Source organism: Phlebotomus papatasi, chromosome 1 (assembly GCF_024763615.1).
Source record: "Phlebotomus papatasi isolate M1 chromosome 1, Ppap_2.1, whole genome shotgun sequence".
Taxonomy (NCBI): domain Eukaryota; kingdom Metazoa; phylum Arthropoda; class Insecta; order Diptera; family Psychodidae; genus Phlebotomus; species Phlebotomus papatasi.
In genome coordinates, this window is record NC_077222.1 from 73,822,116 (window position 1) to 73,842,265 (window position 20,150).

The 20,150-nt window shown below is 32.7% G+C and overlaps 3 protein-coding genes across 10 annotated transcripts in view; 2 read left to right on the top strand and 1 right to left on the bottom strand.

The window, feature by feature from the left end:
* LOC129801626 (uncharacterized) overlaps positions 1 to 6,747 on the top strand; it is a 31,615-nt gene extending 24,868 nt beyond the window's left edge. For 2 of the 7 annotated variants that reach the window (XM_055846849.1, XM_055846857.1), the window contains exons 4-8: positions 1,159 to 1,840; positions 1,896 to 2,175; positions 2,218 to 2,485; positions 4,438 to 4,697; positions 4,758 to 6,747. In XM_055846849.1, the coding sequence (XP_055702824.1) occupies positions 1,159 to 1,840; positions 1,896 to 2,175; positions 2,218 to 2,485; positions 4,438 to 4,697; positions 4,758 to 5,439 (2,172 nt within the window). In that variant the 3' untranslated portion in view covers positions 5,440 to 6,747. The remainder of the gene's footprint in view (positions 1 to 1,158; positions 1,841 to 1,895; positions 2,176 to 2,217; positions 2,486 to 4,437; positions 4,698 to 4,757) is intronic. The other 5 variants (XM_055846878.1, XM_055846868.1, XM_055846896.1 and 2 more) reach the window with 5 other exon arrangements.
* Positions 6,740 to 10,292, bottom strand: LOC129801657 (cytochrome P450 4C1-like). Of its 2 annotated transcripts, none has more exons than XM_055846925.1 (6): positions 10,245 to 10,292; positions 8,347 to 8,447; positions 8,183 to 8,276; positions 7,922 to 8,107; positions 7,234 to 7,866; positions 6,740 to 7,170 (listed from the first exon to the last, which is right to left on the bottom strand). In XM_055846925.1, the coding sequence occupies exons 2-6, from the start codon at positions 8,428 to 8,430 to the stop codon at positions 6,812 to 6,814; spliced, it is 1,356 nt and encodes a 451-aa protein (XP_055702900.1). In that variant the 5' UTR covers positions 8,431 to 8,447; positions 10,245 to 10,292; the 3' UTR covers positions 6,740 to 6,811. The 2 variants fall into 2 exon arrangements, with proteins under 2 accessions (XP_055702900.1, XP_055702892.1); XM_055846917.1 differs by lacking the exon at positions 10,245 to 10,292 and adding an exon at positions 8,877 to 9,860.
* Positions 10,293 to 10,312: 20 nt separating this feature from the next.
* Positions 10,313 to 19,697, top strand: LOC129804893 (uncharacterized). Its single transcript, XM_055852691.1, has 12 exons — positions 10,313 to 10,707; positions 11,830 to 11,930; positions 12,001 to 12,094; positions 12,298 to 12,483; positions 12,553 to 13,185; positions 14,450 to 14,798; positions 15,078 to 15,088; positions 15,589 to 15,765; positions 17,868 to 18,062; positions 18,143 to 18,328; positions 18,394 to 19,026; positions 19,109 to 19,697. The coding sequence occupies exons 1-12, from the start codon at positions 10,545 to 10,547 to the stop codon at positions 19,468 to 19,470; spliced, it is 3,090 nt and encodes a 1,029-aa protein (XP_055708666.1). The 5' UTR covers positions 10,313 to 10,544; the 3' UTR covers positions 19,471 to 19,697.
* Positions 19,698 to 20,150: the final 453 nt, after the last annotated feature.

Consider the following 20,150-nt stretch of genomic DNA (forward strand, 5'->3'; position numbering starts at 1 on the left):
GAATTCTTATATGATTTTTATAAAAGGAAAGATAAATGAAAATATTATTGTAAAAATTAACGAATGTATTACAGTATTCAAATATTTACGCGAACAAACCAACCAATAGCTAATTTATTTAGTATTCCTAACGTTTCATCGAATTAATCTGAAATTAATGTTATATCAAAACATTAAAATTTTATATCATTTTGGGTGTTTATTCAACATTTTTATTTATTTTGATTAAAATTATAATCACAAAAATTATTTATACCTCATCAAACAAACCTTTAATATATCAATAAGTCCGTGTTAAGAAACTGACTTGAAAGTTATGATGAGAATTACGATAAAATTATCAATCAAGATCATTGTAATAACTTTAATAGTTGAATGAAATTAAATTATTCGATTACTTGATAATATTCTGTGTAATTTTTCCGTATACTTCGAAGAGTTGAAAAGTTATCAAAAATTGATGGTGTATGAAATATGTTCTGAAACATTTCCTTTTCTTTAATTTTAAAAAAGCTGTAGATAATTTGAACGACTTTTGTTAATGGTCGAACTATAATATAATAATTAAATTCAAAGCATAATTTCAATAAAAAAATACAAATAAGCTAAATAACTAAAGTATTTTTGCATTAGCAATAATCAGCTTAAAATTAATTTCTTCGTCTTTATTTTGACTAGCAGTTGGTTTGTACTAGCTAAAATAAAATTCCTATAGAGTAAGTGTGCCAAATTTCGGCATAGTTGCATGCAAGCGCCAATGTCTCAAGTTTGAAATGTAATATTTTTAATACAAATTGATTTTTTTATTCCTTCTCCTTAAGGAGCCTTGTTTGGAACCCTCTAGACAGTTTATCGTCTTTATTTACTCTAAAATCATCCTTAATACATTTTAAAATGAATAAAAGTGTGGACATAGCTTTGGTACCCTATTTCGGCCACCTTCATTCTTATAGTTCCTTGCCCTTCGGAAATTATTTCCATGTTTTTTCACGTCATCTCGTTTGTCAAAGCTACATTTTTTGCTATTCATTTGCATTGTATAATCTCTAGAGTATGTAAAAAGTAAAAATTTATGGAAATTCTAGGAACAAAAAAGGTGGCCGGAATTGCAAGCTGGCCGGAATTTGGCACACTTACCCTATTAAATTTAAATTCCAGAATCAAAATGCTGGAAATCTGGATATCAGTGCTAAGGGTCTTCGAGTGAGATTGACCAATGGACGTGAACCTCTTTTGACCCCATTTCATAATATCGCCGTGTGGTCAGCAGTAAAATTTGTGGTGTCAGCTTCTGAGGGTGGAGCAGCATTTTTACCCCTGATCACGGATCCTGAGAATATAGACAAAAGCTCCCTGTTTCGCCCGCTCAGTGCTTCAGACAAAAGACGTCTTTCCTCCAGCCTTCATGCTCCCATCTTCGCGGTGGTGATGCGCTCAGCATCTGTCCCTAAGCAACTGGAGTGCCACGCGTTCGTCTGCCAGTCGCCTGAGGATGCCATAGTGATTGCTGCGACACTGTACCAAAGCCTAATGGCTCACATGGGCAGTGGATCCAACGAGAAGCCACGGCGCCCCAAGAATCGGAATGGCGTCAGCTGCATGAGTATTGCGAGTAGTTCCGTGACGAATAAACTAGGGTCGAGTATTGCGCAGAAGTCCGTGTCTCATAGATCAATTCCACCACCGGCACGTCCACCACGCAAGAAGAGGAGTGCTACGAGCTCATTGAGCGGCGAAAGTGACGCCATTCGAGAGGCTATCGAGACGGAAACGTCCACAGAGGAGAGAAAGAAGAAGTCAAGCAAAAATAAGAGAGCACCTCCGATTCCACTTTCTAAAGGTACAAGCCTATTAGAGTATATTTCCCAACACCCCCTAGTTCAGTAATCTCACAGTACGATCTCTTTCAGCAGACAAACCTAGCGAAATGTACAACTCATCGATGTCGTACTTGAATGAGCAGAGCAAAGCACGGAATAGCGCTGCAATGCCTTTGCCCAATTCACCCGCCCCAGAACCACCATATCAAACTCAAAACCATGATGCTTCTGGCGGAGATATCCTGACACGAGTTGCTATACCTCGGTCAGGAAGTTTCCTCAATACTAGTGGTTTGACCCGTTACAAATCTCGTGCGACACGACGCCATGCGGGAAAACTCGGTGGAGGTGGAGGGTAAGATTTTCAATTGATTTGAACAGTAAAGCAGTCCAATAGAGTGCCTTTTTTGTCCAGATCCCCCCTGGGCTTCAGCGAACTGTTCAACGAGTTCCGTCTTCAGGAAAATCTGCACTCACTGGATGAAATTCTCAATGCCATAATCAATTCTGATGGGATGTCGTTCAACGACCTAAAACCTATCTACAAGGAGTTCCTGCTCAAATTGGCCGTTACACTCACCAAGGATGAGCTCTATCAACGGTCCAAGAGTATCATGAGAAGGCAGAAGAAGAAAAAACTCAGGAGACGAAACAGCAATGTCCAGGTGAATGACCATCAAATCTCTGTTTCATAATATCGAATTCAAATAAACCAAAAAAAAACTTAAAATAACACAATTCAGGAAATGCAAAATTCCAAATTATTTTTTTAGAATGTGTTACTTTACCAAAATCTTTAACGAAAACGGTAATTTTATTCATTTATTTAAATTTCTAAATTAACGATATTACGCATATTACGTGACTTTAAAACATGCAAACATTAATACGGAATGAAGATTACTAAACGATGTTTTGACACTCGAATTTAATGACAATCTGAATTCTTTAGCATATTTAAAGAAGAGTTTTTTTTCAACTTTTGATTTACAATTTGCAAATTATTAAAAAATTTACATAATTCTCCTTATATAACTTTGGCAATTTTTATCAAATATTCTTACACATTTTTTAAAAATACAATGTCATAATACAAGAAGACAAAGAATTTTGTATTAAATTAAATTTTAAAATTAATGATTTGCATCAATCCGATTTACTTAAAGTGTGACAATAAATTATGCAAGCATATCGGGTACTTCACTTTTCTATAAGTTTATGCAAATGAAAGCAAACGAATACACTAATTGAATTTAAATAAAAAGCAGTGCAGTAGTGGTATAAATAAAATTTGACTAAAGTTTTTAAGTCATAATGCTAAACATTTTATGATAAAAAAGCATACGTAAATTCAGTTAATTCCTTAGTAAATTTTAAATAAAATGCATAACTTTTTCTAGGTTTAAAAGATTTTGTACTTTTTTGAAGATTCAGCTTTTAAAATTTATTTTTTAATAGTTAAAAAACTCATGAAAAAATCACGATACGGCTTATTGTATTTATAAATGAATCAGAAATAGTGGGTAAAAATACAGAATATTTCAAAAATATTTTTAAAAGCCTTATGCCCAGCGCACAATAAGTTTTGTTTGTAAATATGTTTTCAAAATTTCCTGTGAGAGTGAGCGAGATGACTAGATCTAGATCTCACTCACTCTAATTGCAATGTCAAAAACATGTTTACAAAACAAAAGTTGTTGTGCGTTGAGCATTACATTAAGAAAAAATATCTTAAAAATCATGCACTGCTTAAGATATACTTATAATATAAAATTACCTGCAGAAACAGCTGTTTTGGGCGCTTAATGGGTCAAGTGCTAGAACATTCGATCTATGTTTACAAGTGCTCCAGGTTCCAATTTCAAATTGTCTTCAGATCATCCGAATTTAAGCCTGGCAGTACCACTCCTAAGAGTGCTTAAAAGTGTGTAGATTATAGATTTAAATGATTGTGAGTTATTGACAGTTGTTTCACCATGTAGGTTTTCGGTCATGATAGGTCTAGGGGGTCTAGTCTAGGGCCTGAGACCTGGGTATAGAGAAGGAAAAGTGGTGTGGGGATATAAAAAAATCATCAGAGTTTTCTGGAATTAAAATTTTTCGAATTGCATTTCGTGCGCTTCGTTGGACTTGATTTCATATGACATGGGCCTGCCCATCTCATCCTTGTAATCCTTGTATAAGGAAAAGTATTAATGCGTATCTAAAAAATCTCGCTTACGAAAAGGTCTAGTTCCTCTCTCTATAAAATATTTTGTCAGCATTATTATTATATTGAAATAGCGGGGGCCTCTCGACATTTCGTTTTTCCATACATTTTTGCATAGAGGTACTGAAAACTATTGGCAAGTTTTTTCCTCAAGAGAATTAACTTATCAGTCTGATATATTTCGAAATCGTGCATTAAAAGCTATCTAAAAATACATATTTCATAATGCTCGCCGAAATAATACAAGAACTAGGAGCAAATTTTTTAAGTCGCGGTGAAATATCTGCAAAATTTTTACAAGGAAAAGTGAAAAATAGCTTCACTTTTTATTAAGCTTGATGGGCCCCTGGAAAAAGTTTTAAACAAAGTTCTTGGTTTTGATTTAATGTTTATTAATTAATTTCATAGAATCAGCGGAAAAAGATGCTCGTTGGTGCAAAGGGTCTCAAGAAGGTCTTTCGTTTCGGGAAATTTCGGAGTGGAAAATCCAGCAAAACCAGTAAGACCCAAACCCAAATCACCCAAACTCAGCTTCCTCAGCCGCCTAAGGAAATTGAAAATCACCTGAAGAATGAACAACGTATCAGGGCTGGAACTAGTGGTTCGGATGTATCGGAGGCTCGCAACGAACACACCATGAATGCCCAGCACAGGAACAGTTCTAGCGGGTAAGTATATCTAAAAGGTAATTCTTCTGAGGAAGAGTTGATTGATTTCTCCTACTGCAGGTACGTCTCCTGTTCTGAATGCAGTTATGATTCTGAGGCTTGTACCTGTACATCAGCCGATAGATGCTACTGCAGCTTGGGTGCTGACCATGAGGTCAATGCTAAGCTCACCTGCAACACGGCCAAGGCGGGTAATCGCGAATCCTTGATAACCTGTCGTACAGAGGACAAGTGCTACTGCTCAATGGGCGAAGGTGCTGAGTCTCACACGACATGGTGTGACACGGACAGCTGCGTGAGTGCCAGCAAGTGCTACTGCGGGAGAGTGAATACCAATAGGGCTCTGCAGAAATGTCGAGGTCGAAGGGATAATTTAGCACTGGACTATGAATTGTTCACAGTTGGGGGTGGATCAGGAGACAGCGGTGACACAGAACAACGTGCACAGGAAGCTCTAAGTGTGAAGAAGAGTGTAGAAATGGCTGCAGTTTTTGCAGATGTGAAACTCAGTCAAACTACGGATATCTCAAGTCTCGCTCAGAGTCAGAGAGAACGGAAAGGTCGGTGTCCAAGGTCCAATGCAATCAAGAGTGACTTCACCTGTAAGTCAGAGGGGATTTCAAAGAAGGAATCGCGAGATAAACTAACTAAGCGTACATCTAAGTCTGAGGGTTACTATCAACCAGTCAATCCTCGACCAGTTAGTACTTCCTTGGAAGACTCCCTTGGCTATTTGCCATAAATTGATCACACTCTCTATGCTGCGTCCTTTCCATTTCAAAACCGAAGAAATGCAGTACCTTCTGATTAGCGCTAATGTAGATGTAGGTCGTTTTATGTTAAAGCATGGTGTTGGGTTGGGATCAAGAAAACCCCCGGGCGGTTGAGGACACTTCATCTATCATCCACTCTCGTAGAAATAGAGGTTAGTGCTAGAGCAGTATCTTGGAATCTTGGGTCATTTTTCTTTAAGGCTCTTTTGCATCTCAAATCAATTGAATATATTTTTTGCGCAAAAATATTCACCCAATTGATTTCATCCTTCAGCATTTCACCACATAAGAGCCACTTCCTGTGGTCTTAAATCCACAGACGAGAACTGAATTTCATTATTCTGAGAGCTGCTCACGGAATATTGGGTAATTTAGAAGGGATTTGCAAACTGAATGTAATGTCTGAATTAAATTTTAGAATGACATTTTTTTCATTTAAAATTCTAATTAAATTCAAAGGCTTTAGAATTTCTAGACTTTTTTGTTTAAATATTGAATAGTATTTTAAATTTTCATATATTTAAGTAAAGCTACATTCTGAAAATGGTCCAAAATGAACATTTCAGTATGTAAAAAAAATTATAAACTATAAAATGAAGAAATGAAACAGGGAATTGAGTTATACTTCCTAATACTTTTCTGGAATTTGTGTTAAAAAAAACACTTTCCGTACTTCGATTAACAAATACCCTGATGGTTCTAATTATATTTTTGAATAATTTTTGGGATTTGATTTTTTATGAAAATTGCTGCAATGTTACTATTTCTTTGCATAAATCTTCAACAGTTTATTATGAACAATAGTAAATATAAACTGCCCCATATTTTTTTATGATGATGTTTTATTGCATTCACAGAGATAAGAGCTATTAGGAGAAATTTACTGCAAAGGGCAAAAAATTAAAGCATAAACATTTTTACAAAGAAATGAAACTCTATAATCATTCCTGCTATTGTGATAATCATCTCATTCGCCATTGAGAAAGAAAATTTACTTATATAGTACCTCTTATTCCACACAATAAACACGTTAACGTCATCTTATCTGATGGGTTGGAAGTTTGTATCAAAATAGAGAAAGAAAAAGTTAAGGAAGAAGATATAAAAGCGTGGGAGACAAATAAAATAAATATAGATTTAAGAGCAATTATGAAATGCTATTGGTATGTCGTGCAATATAGGAAATTATTGTGCAATCATTCAATTTTTTTTATATATATTCTCATTAGTAATGTAAGGTATTTTAGAGGTAATAAAAATACATACGAATTGTGCAATAATTAATTGTTTTATTTCAATAATTATAAAGGAACTCTAAAGGTAATATCAAAATGTAATTCTTTATTTTGTCCAAAAATCTCTTCTATGCTCAAGTTGTATGAAATTTTCATTGATAATTCTTAGAGTAATGTTAAAGACCATTCTAATGTCGTCAAATTTAAGAGATGTACTCAATTTGAAGCGCATGAGAACACCAGCTACAATTGTCCGAACAGCAATTAAACCGTAAGTCATTCCGATGCAATTTCTCGGACCTCCAGAAAATGCAAGGAATTGGTAGGGATGCCTTTTAGCCACTCTTTCGGGAAGAAAATTGTCCGGATCGAAAAGATGAGCATTTGGACCCCATGTCTTAGGGTTACGATTTATGCTCATAATAGGAATGCCCACTGCAGTTCTAGCCGGAACCGTAAGATTTTCTAGAGGAGTATTTTAAAAAAGTTACTATTGTCCTTTTTATCTGACATGTCCCGAAAACTCACTCAATTTTATGTCCTGAGATACTTCTCGTCCGATATAGGGTATTACAGGATAGAGTCTCAAAGTCTCTTTGATAACCATATCCAAATATTGCAATTGTTTGATGCTATCATAATCAATTAAAATGCTTTCATCAACAAATACTCTCTTCAGTTCTTCAAGTGCTTTTTCCTGAACCTTCGGATGCATTGCCAACATTAAAAGGGTGTAGGAGGCTAGATTGGTTGTTGTGTCTGAAGCAGAGTACAGCATAACATCGAGTTCACCTCTAACATCCTTAAAATCAATATGCCCTTTGACCCAATATCTGAAAAGCTGATTAATCACAATTTTGGGCTTTTGCTCGATTTCCTCGTTGTTCAGGAGAGCAAGCTCTTCCCTTCTTTCTTCTTCAGCATCTGCTACTTCATCGAACAATTCCCTTTTCATCTTGATTATTCGGTCAAAGAAATTGTGAATCACGGCCATAGATTCCATCTGAATCCGATACATCTTGGACAGATTGAATATCCAATCAATGTGATAGATTGTCTTGGCCACTCGAGTTGCAACCACTAATGAGGCACTTTTAACAGCTCCCAAGTAATCTTGGTTTTTCCCCTCCTGAACGTCAATATCCACGTCAGTGAGAGTTGCTGCAGAAGAAAATCCAATTAGTCATCCATTTTAAAGATAAACTGAATCATTTACTTGTAATTAGATCCAGAACACATGAGTACATGTAGTCAAGAATATTGATATTGGCTCCTTCCTGCTCTTTACTCAAATTGTTGATCATCACTTGAACCTTTTGATTGAAGATTGGGATAAGAGTTTTGATCACATTCAATCCGAAGGATGGACTGAGAATTTTTCTATGTGCCCTCCAGATATTAACTGAAGTAATTAACATTTGAAGTCTTACAATTCTAAATTATAAAGCGATGTAGTCTTTACAACCAACTATCTCACCTGGAGCAGCAACAAGTCCTCTTTCGTTTTTAAAGAACTCATACATATACGGTTTTGCCAGAGCATTGGGGTCTGACAAAAGAATTTCTAGATCCTTAATTTAAACAAAAATAAATTAACGATCTCAGGGGGTTATACTAAATGAAAAATGTTTAATTACTAACCTCAGGATCATCCAGAAAAACTAACATTTTAAGTGGTCCGACAAACACTGTTGCTGGAAGTTCTACTTTCTCAAGTAGTTTCATTGCATATTTAGTTATTTCTGCAATATAAATTTTAAGTCTATGAAAATGATAAATATTTTATACAATCAAAAGTATTTGTCCTTCTTAAGATTAGGAGGAATGTTACATGTAAAAATCTGAATTAGAATTAAATCTACCACTTCATCACTATTATTGCCAATTTTAAATTAATACCAACCAACAGGAAATATTTCTTAAAGACCAAGATTTGTGTATTATGATTGCGGTAAATTGTTCAACAAAAGTTAAATAACTTTTACGATTATTCTTTAAAGGAGACAAAATAAATTTTAACTTAAAAGAAAATTGAATTTTTGAAAAGAGTATTTGATAAATACAAAAATTCAGAAGTAGTTCCGATTTTGATTTCAATCTAGATATCTGAATTAAAAAGTTGTTAATAAAGGTGCCATGAAAAATTTTATAAGAAAAACCAATATTGACACCTTCAGGATCTTTTCCAATAAACGCCATAATTCCGCCAATAAATGGATGCTCAGGAAACTTATTGAGGTGTCCAACAAGTTTATGCAGTCTCCGTTTTTCTAAATATACATATAATAGAAAAACAACTAAGGATATCAATGATAAGCTCAAGAACACACTGGAAAGTCCCATTTTCTTAATATTTTTCAAAATTGCAGAAGAAAATCAACCAGACAGAGAAACTTATGTGAACTAACACTGAGCATAGAATTCTCATACTGACAATTGATGTGATTGAGAAGCTGGAATGTAGGATTGAAATCATCTCAGGTAACCTCCTCTTTTCCCATGTAAGTATAAAACTTGGCATTGTCTCACAATTAATTACCTTCTCAGGCAATCTCTCTATATATAAATTAATTGAGGTTGATCTATTAGAAAAGATCGATAATTGATACATTTTGCAGCTCTCGTTTTATTTTCGTTTCACTCTCCGACTAAAGGTGATAGATATATTGCATCTTCTTGCCTTACACGTATTCATCGAAATGATTTACTAAGAAGTTCCTTGATAAAATTAGTATGATGATGATTATACTTCTTATAGATATGCTTTAATCTTCCTTGCAATTAATCATCATGGCGTCAATGAAAATTGCAAAAAATGTCTTCATTGGAAGATTAAGATTTCACAGGAAATTGTCATTACATTATCAAGAGATATTCTGCATAAAAATTGAGGTTGAAAGGTGAATGTTAAAAGAAATAGATTCAAATTAAGCGGGAGTTATTTCTAAAGTACAGATACAAAATCAGCGAATAATATCCATTCATTGTATTTTTTTAAGAATAATAGCTTTCATGACATTGTATTTAAATAATTTATATATTTAGAAAAAAGGTTTTATGTAATAGTAAAATATGTTTCCTCCTTTGAAGTGTCAATTTCTTCTGTCGTTAGACGCTTTTACGCCACGAATTTTAATCTCACGTGAATCTCATATGACATTCAATTGTATGAACCATTAGCATCATCCCCACACCAATTAAATCCAATTGCGGTACTCAAATGAATAAATTAATTGAACGTTCCACTGGTATCTTAAGTGGATAATCTGTGCGTTGTTTAATCGTTTTCTATGAACTTGCTCCTATTTTTCCCACCATTTAAGCACGCGCTAACACTCTGTCAACTTATATTAGACAACAATAAATCCACAATGAGACATCGGAAGTAACGAAAATTGTAGGACGTAGGACTGCAAAAATATATATAAATGATAAAAAAAAGTCACAGACAATTCAACAATATGACTTTATATACTACATCTCTTTCTTTAGACCATACATCTTAATAGTTAACCTCTATGACTGTCACGTTAATTTACCCACAATTACACCTGATTTTTCCGACTAAGGTGAGACATATGGAAAACACATAAAAATAAACCGTACACCGGTGTGAAGTGATCATGTACAGACTGAGGTGATTATCCCACCAGGAAATGTCAGTAAGTTAGTGGTGTTAGAGCTTTAAGCTCTTTTCTCAGACGATCGTTCAATCAATTGCATAGAATTCAGTTATGAGTGAAGACGTTATATTTTTAACACCTCTCCCTTGATTAATTTGTGCTTTTTTAGTTGTGCCCTTGCATAGCGAAAAATTTTAAAAATTAGTGAAAGAAGTCATGGGTCTTGCTTTAATTTTATTAGGATTGTCGATAGTGACAGCAACCATTTACGTTTATGTGAAAAAAAGAAGGATTCTTAAGATGATCGGACATCTTGATCATTTTCCTCAGTGGCCAATAATCGGAGGAGTACATTCTTTTGCTGGAAAAGACGTTGCTGGTAATTTTAGAAATTTAGAAAATTGAAAAATATAGAATAGAACTTAAAAATCTCTTGGCAATAGAAAATTGAAATTGTTTTGTAAAATATATTATTTCTCTGATCAGTAAAACGTTAAAAATTTACCGGAAATATTTTAGGAATAATATCATAATTTTTAGTAATATGAAATAATTATGAAACAAATTTTTGAAATTGCACTCACTTAGAATAATATATTTATATTTGGTATACTTATAGTATGGTATAGTGTATAGTAGAAATGAGCAGTAAAAAGTTAAATTTGGTCAGCAAAAAATCAAATTTAAGGAATATTCATTCTAAAACATTCAAAACCTATAAAGGTATGATGCAATATTTTGAAACTGAAAACTTTTGTTATTATTATCATTTTCATTTTTATTTATATTTATTCTACTTTTTAATTAAAACCATTTGTATTAATTATTAGGTTTTTAATTGACAAAAAAAATATTATGTTCTTGCTAGTCAATTTTTTATTGCTCATTTCATTAGTTTTCTTTTCTTTTTAAATTTATGGTATTGCACCTATTATAAAAATGATTATTAAAATTTAAAAGTTAGACAAAACAGTAAAAATTTAAATAGATAACTTTATGCTATAAAATAAATATTATATTATTTAGCATAGTTAAATTTTAAAATAATAGAAGAATAGTGTGTTTCTTCGAAAGAGCTAAAACTATAATTTTTCCCATAGGAGAAATTATTTAAACATCGAATGTGCTTTTATGAAAATATTTTTATTATTTCTCTAGATTTATTACACGTGATATTGAGTAATTTTGATGCTTTTAAACTAAAATAGTTTTATGCAATTTAGAAATATAAACGTTCAGTCCTTAACACTAATTTAACTAAAGAATCGTGTTGTAAATCGCTTAATGCAGAAAGATATTTAATTGTAGATGAGAAAATTTATTCAATTTCCTGAATAAAATTGTCATTTATTGTAATAACTGATGATTTATAGAAGCAATTTTATGCAGGAAAAGTCGGTATTAAATTGTAAATTGTATTAATTTAACGATGAGTTATAAAGTCCTATCAAATTGTAGAAAATTTGACCTTTCAATTTTTCTTAATGTTTATTTCTTGTAGGAATAACCGCCACAATAGATTATTTGCTCAAGAATGTAAAATTACCAGCATATACTTGGGTTGGACCTCTGAAACTTATAATGGTGATAGATAATCCCGAGGTAGAGGCTTATAGCATAAATTTTGTAAGAATTGCACGTATTTATTTATATTTATTAATCCTTTTATTAGGATCTTGAGATTCTTCTTTCGGATCCAGCTGCCCTGTATAAGCCATACGTTTACAAGTTCTTCAAAAATGATCGAGGATTAGTAACATCTGCTCGTAAGTATTTTCCTGGCAACGTCATTTGATATAGTAAAATCCAAATTTATATTTCAAAATCCGGAGAATTAAAATCAAACTACAATAAAAAAAATTAATCTTGATTTCAAGATTGAGGCAAATGTTCTTTCAACTTCTTAATTTTTGAATATTTTTCAATTACAAAATATAATACATGAATTGTTTTTCTTTTGCTTTTTCAGCTCATATTTGGAAACCACATAGAAAAATTCTTAGTCCATCATTTTCGATAAACGTAATGAAACACCTAATTCCAATGTTTAAAACGAAGATCGATAAGATGATATACAATCTTAAGCAACTTGACGAAGGTGTTGACGTTAATTTACTGGATTACCTGTATATGTGCACCTTGGACATGATCTCAAGTAATAGCATAATTTGTTGCAATATCACTATAATTTTTCTTTCTAATACAAACACGTTGGGTTTTCCAGCGTCGGCGACTGATGTGGATATTGACCTCCAAGATGGGAAAAATCGTGAGTATGTCGATGCTGTCATTGCAGGAGCCGATCTCGTGGCAAAACGCATTATCACTGTCCCCTATCACATCGAGTGGATTTACAGATTTTCAAGTCTCTATGAAGTCGAAAAGAAATCTCTGAGGGCGGTCAATGGTTTTCTGGATAGAATCATCAAACTTAAGAAAACTATGTTTGATGAAGTAGCTGATGCTGAAGAGGAGCGTCGAGAGGAATTGGCTAAACTCAATAATGAGGAAATTGAGACAAAACCGAAGATCGTTATAAATCAGTTATTCCGTTTCTGGACACGTGGTCAGTTGGATTTTAAGGATGTTCGGGATGAACTTGATGTGATGATCTATACGGGATCTGATACGTCTACACATTTGTCCTCTTATACCCTCCTTATGCTGGCAATGCATCCGGAAGTGCAGCAGAAAGTTGTGGAAGAATTGCAAAGTGTATTTGTGGATGAATCTGTTCCATTTGATTATGACAGTGTTAAGCAACTTACGTACTTAGAAATGGTTATCAAGGAAACTCTTCGCCTATATCCTGTTATTCCTTACATTGCTCGAGAAGTCAAAGCTGACATTAAACTGAGTGAGTTGATTTTAAATACATAATAAAACGAAATCGCATTAACTTAACCTTTTAGGAATGATACCCATCGATGATTCCATAAAATTTTTAGTCGTAATTATTTTTTAAATTCAATTGGTCCTTATTTAAAAATAAAAATTGCGATAAATCAAGCTTAAGTAAACATGCCAATATCCAGATGTAGAAATGATTATAATAACTTCTTAATTTTCGTTATTTTCCCCTTGGTAACAATATTTCAATTAATATTTTAAGGCATTCTATAAATGAGCAGTAAAAAGTTAAAATTGAGCAGTAACAAAAAAATTTGAAAGACTGATATTATTGTCCAAATTTTGGCAAAGGGAAAATAAAGGGCTTTTCATTCTAAGGGAAGAGTACCAGCGATCGGCAGTGTTCCTCGGATCGTCAGGTTAATACTACATTGTTGCTCCAAATTAAATGATTTTTTAAAAATTATTAGCTACTTTTTACCATTTAACTCTCAGAAGAATACAGTGCATTAACTTAGATTTAATTTATAAAACCAATGTTCCCTGAGACACTTGATTAAATTCCTGACAATCCGAGGTACAGATTGCAAGTTTGCAATTACACATATTTTTTATTAATTTATTATAAAAATTAAAAATTCAAAAGCACAGATATAGTTAAAGGCATCACTACTGTATCAATTAGCATACATAAAAATACCAAATAATGTTTTGTGGATTATATTTTCAACTAAATATGGAGCATGTCTCTTAACATTCCGATCCGGCGTACTCCTCCCTTATTTGCAACAATTTTAAACGTTAAATAATTAGACCCATTTTTGTAAAGATTTCAGTTTTTTACTGACCATAATTAGATATTTTACTGCTCATTTTTAATTTTTTACTGTTCGTTTGTTTTTTGCCATATTTTAAATTGGTTTTTACTGACCATTTTTACCAATTTATTTCCTCTATAAATATACGAACTTTAAGTTTGATTAGGAACTGAAAAAGATTGTTCTTATAAGAAATTGGGTATTGGCTTTAATAAAACTAATATTTTCAAAGAACACGAATTTTATAAAGTTTTAATGCTGATTCTGGGTTTAAATGTAAATAAATTTCTTCAACTCCTTATTACCAATGCGCTTTTATAAGGTTCATTAGGTTAATGGAGAAACTGCTTTTTGGACAGTTTAAAAGATTTCTTTTCATTGAAGTTTAGGTGATTAAACCAAAACTAACGGTTTTAAATTTTACATAAGCTTCTCTCTATAATGCTGTTACAGAAAATTTCACCGTTCCATCAGGAACAATGATTGGAGTTCCATTTATCCGGATGAACAGGGATCCTGTGGCTTTTGGACCCAATCCAGAACTTTTCAATCCAGATAATTTCCTGCCGGAAAGAGTGGCCAAGAGGCATCCTTATCAGTACATGCCGTTTTCCTGTGGCCCTAGAAATTGCATAGGAATGATTTATGGACTCTTCTCTGTTCGAACTATTGTGGCAATGATGATGATGAACTTCAAAATTAGCACACGCATGAAGTTTCAGGATATCAAAGTTGTTTACAACATTACACTGCGAATCACAAATGAGAATCTCGTTAATCTTGCACCACGTCATGATTTCTGGCGAAAAACTTGAAAATGCTATATTCAGTAGTTTTCAGCAATAAATTAATGCAATTTTTCAGCTAAATGAATTGTTTATTCTTCCTGTTCTCCTCATTCATTATCTTAATCAGGCTTCGTCATTGTAAAGTCCGATTTGATCGCTTTTCTATAAGAATTGAGGGTAGTAATTACTGGTCTGGGAATTGCAGTGATTGTGACAATAAATTTGTGGTTTTGTGGTAAACATGCTATGTTGCATTTTCTATTTTACTTGAGTATATAATTTTACTTAATCAGTTCTAAATGTGGTGAGTAACTCAAGAATTTGATTTAAATAAATGATTTAAAGATAGGTAGTAAATTAATAAATTCAATGAGTCAGATTGTAAAAAAAATTCTCACTGTAAATGCCCCTATACTTAATTGAATTAATCGAATTGTCCTCTGAAAGCTCCACCAGGCGCCTCCATTCACAAGCCAAGCACCTTATTTACCTATTTACTATTTCCTGTCCAGACTTTGTATGTAAAAAAAAACTTATGAGCTTTTCCCCATTGAACCCAAGAAAGATCCCCACCTTGAGTCACATTGAACGTGTGTGTAACGTTCAATTTTAATTAATTGCATAATATACGAAGCTACAGGTAAGATAACTCCCATAAAGCTTCCAAGATAGATCTCAAGTCAGAACAAGTAGTTTAATCGATCTGAGAACTTCATCGAGAGTGGTTGACTCGCGCAAAAACACATTACTACTTCAGTTTTCATATTAAATTATTAGAGCAGAAACTTATAACGAAAGTGTTTTGAATGGCTTTCTTTATTGCTTTTGCGACTCTGCTAGCAATAGCTACGGTAGTGCTTCTGATCTATATACAAGTGCGAAAGAAGAGGCTCCTGAAATTAATTGGTGCAGAGTTGGATCACTTTCCCGAATTGCCTCTTATCGGAGCGGCTTTTTCATTCTTGGGCAAAGACTGTGCAGGTGAATTTATTTCTACGATTTCTATTGGTTTTATTGGAATAAACAGAAACATTAAAGAAGATGAAGACCGTGACATAGTAAAGGAAACTGGCTCTCATGCTTAACCAAAAATCATATTCAGTTATTTTAATCACATTATATACTTGTTATTTAATATCTGTTTATAGTGAAGTACTAAATAAAGTAATTAGGCCTGACAAATAAACAAAATTTTGCTTTTAATATATCCCAAACATCCCAATGGTTAAGTTCCGGAATCACATCTAACATAGATTTCCTTTTAAATTATATAACGAAATAAGCTATTACTGTATTTGGAGACACATTCTTATACTTATTTTGAATTATTTCGTAACATAAATATATTTAGGATGATTTTTTTTTACAAAATTACGCTTAAGCAAGAAATTATGGTTTTATGATCCTTTATAGTCTGGCGAATAAATTATCCAGATAATTTGCTAGTCGCATGAAAAAGAGTAACGTGATTATATTATTCTGTATGTTCTGGATGTACAGTACAATCAATGATTAACTTTTTAGGTTTACTTTTTCTAGTTTTCCTAAGTGTTTTAAGAAATTTAGTGGCACTGTATAAATGAACAGCAAAAATTAAATTTGGGTATAAAAAATTCAAATTATTATTTAATTAAAAAATAATAAAGTTTCAAGTTTCAGTATTTAATCTGCAACTAACCTTAGATATTATTTCAACCAATACAACTCTTAGATCAAGAAACTTTCATGAAAATATAATTCACTTCCCTTTCTTTCTCAAATGTTTTGCATATTCCACTCTTTTGGTAAATATTCTAAATAATTAGGATCAACGGAAGACCTATTGGCACTTGATATGATATCATGACCTGTTGGTACAATATTTTGTACCATTTGAAATCTAAAATTTGATCACGTATTCTTAAAAGAAAAGGTAGATTGATAAGAAAACATCATATTGCTTCCATTTCAATAGATACATTAAATAAATTTCCATATCTTGACGAAATTGCCAATAAATGATCCTTGCTAAACAGGTATTCAATCGACTCTATTTTATCAAGAAATTTTTTCTGAGAAAATATTATTTTTGGTAACCAATAATAATAGCGATAATAGCATACAGATATTATTCCTATATTTTCTTAAACACTTCTAAAGTGGAAATATAAATTTAAATACAGCTAAACGAAATCTCCCTATATACAGTACCGTTCAAAACATTAAATATACCCTTCGTAAGTTTAAATACACGTGATTTGGACCGGAAAAACGCTGTAATATCCAGTTCTATTGCCTGAAATACTTTCATATATAAACCTAAGAACAGTTTTAAACAAAATTTGAGAAAATACATGGGCTAAAAAAATGTATAATTTTCGGATCAGTCAGAAATGAGCTTGTTGGACAAAAATACAAAATAGCCCCACATTCTAAAACTGATATAATGTCTTAATAATCATTTAATACAAGCTAAATACTATCAGTAAATATTATTAAGAGTCAGATAAACTGAAAATTATGCCGAGGGAATATTTTTGATATGAATTGTGGTCGGTTTCCGATGTGATCTGTACTGAAAAGGCTTTCTTCTCTAAATATTAAAATTTCCAGCCCAAATTCTCTTAGATTCTTAGCTCCTCATTAACTATACTTTATAAAATTTAAGACATAAAAAATAAATAGAATTATTAGAGAGGACCGTATTTTTCGTCATTTTCTCGTTTCGTTAAAAACTATTTATAATTAATGTTATCATAAATAGTAGTAAATAAGTAGTAAATATATTTTGTAGATGAAGAATTTATGTTCAAACAAACTAAACAACTTACATTCAATGAGAATAGTTTCTGATATTTTATGTCTTTATTTTTAGTAACACATAAAAAAATCGTCATAAATATACAGTTGCAAAAGAAAGTCGTGTTTCCAATATTAATATTCGCGTATACAACAATATAAAACACTCGAATCAATATTCCACTATTTCGGGTATGAATGGGATGACGTTTTCACAACTTTTCATATGCAAATTGCAAATTGATCATGTTGTAGGTATAATTAAATTCCTGAAAGCAATTAAGTATGATCTTTTTTCCATATAGGTGTTACAGAAACAGTTGATCGTCTTCTGAATAGTGTTAAGCTCCCTGTTTACACATGGATTGGTCCTTTTCAGCTCTTCATCATTATCGACAATCCTGAAGATTTGGAAATATTGCTTTCAGACCCAAATGCTCTAGGAAAACCTTACATTTACAAATTCTTCAAGAAAGATCGTGGATTAGTTGCAGCAGATGGTTAGGTTTTCAAAGAATTTTTAAAATTTTCTCCTTATAAAGTTACTAATTTTTTTTTTGTATTCTATATTGTATTCTAGCAAATATTTGGAAAGTTCATCGTAAAATCCTTAGTCCCTCCTTCAGTATCAACATGATAAAGACTTTAATACCAACATTTCACAGCAAAGTTGAGAAAATGATTAATAAACTGAAGATGGAGAAGGAAGGTGACGACATCAATTTACTTGAGCACTTTTACATTTGTGCCGTCGATATGATCTCGGGTAAGCTGGGTAATTTGAATAATTTACAAGACACGCTGTCTATGAAATGCTATTGCCTTCTACAGCTGCAACGACGGAGGTTGACATTGACATTGATGATGAGAAAAATCGCGAGTATGTACGTGCAGTGATAGCTGGTGCTGATCTTATTGCTTATCGTATGATCCAGGCACAATATCACATCGAATGGATCTATAGATGGTCAAAACTCTATAAGATTGAGCAGACTGCTTTTGGCATAGCGGATGAATTTCTCGCAAGGATCATCAAAATGAAGAAGGATTTATTTGATCCCGATGCTGATGCTGAAGAAGAAAAGCGCGAAGAATTGGCCAAACTTCAGAATAAGGAGTTTGAACAAAAACCCAAAACCGTGATCAATCAACTTTTCCGATTTTGGGCTAAAGGAACAATTGGATATAAGGATGTTCGGGATGAACTTGATGTAATGCTATATACAGGATCAGATACATCAACCCATTTGGCTTCCTATACCATCCTAATGCTGGCAATGCATCAGGATGTTCAACAAAAAGTTGTGAACGAACTGAGAAGTGTTTTTGTTGATAAATCAGTTCCTGTTGATTACGACAGCATGAAACAACTTACGTACTTAGAGATGGTTATCAAAGAGACTTTGAGACTCTACCCTGTGATTCCTTATATTGGACGAAAGACTACACAGGACATAAAGTTGAGTAAGTTGATTGAATTCCAACTTCATAAAAGAAGATGTAATTCCATAAGTTCTAATGTTTAACACATATTTCTTATTAACAGAGAATCTGACAGTACCTGCAGGAACAATGATAGGCATTCCCATAATGAGAAACAACAGAGATCCTGTGGCTTTCGGACCTAATCCTAATCTTTTCGATCCAGATAACTTTCTGCCGGAAAAGGTGGCAAAGAGGCACCCTTACCAGTACATGCCATTTTCTTGTGGTCCTCGAAATTGCATAGGAATGATCTACGGACTCTATTCAGTTCGTACCATCGTGGCAATGATGCTTATGAACTTTAGAGTTTCCACATCACTCCGATTTGAAGATATAAAATTAGTTTACAACATTGCCCTAAGAATAACCAATGAAAATCTTGTAAAGCTCGAACACAGGCATGACTTTTGGCTAGAAAATTAAACTAAAAGCTTCTAGAATATTCCAGAAAAATTAAGCTGTGCAAATGCATGGATGCTGATTTAGGTGTGTGAAAAGCACATAAAAGAAGTACAGTAGAAAGTCCAAAGAGCTAAATTTGCCACAACGGCAAAATATTTATTTTTCCTGATCGTTAAATAGGTGGATTGCACAACATTTTCCAATTTTACAACATGGTCCAAAAATAAACAAGTGTTTTCCTCACAGAATTTTATCGCGGTGTTATTTTTTTCTTCTCTCAAAGCGAGTTGATAAATATGCGCTAATACTTTGTGAAATAGATGCTAAAAAGCGTGCCACTTATACTTGTCTATTATTTATATTCGGAAGTAATGATAAAAATAAATCTTTTATTCATTCAACCATTCAGCTAAAATCTGTAGAATTTTGTGATATGCATTTTTTTAAAAGTCTAAAAAAGTATCCATGTATCTCACTTAAATGGATCATATTCGCTATCTTTTACTTTCCGGCTTCTAAAACGTAATAGTAAATAATTTCAGTGTATTTCCGTAATTTTTCTTTAGAAATTTGCAAAAGGAATATTATATTAAACGTAAAATTCAAAACGTTAAGTTCTTTTACTTTTAGCATTCCAATTGTTTATTTAAACATTTCCAAATCTATAGACTGGCCTTACAAAATATAACTCTTCTCCTCTG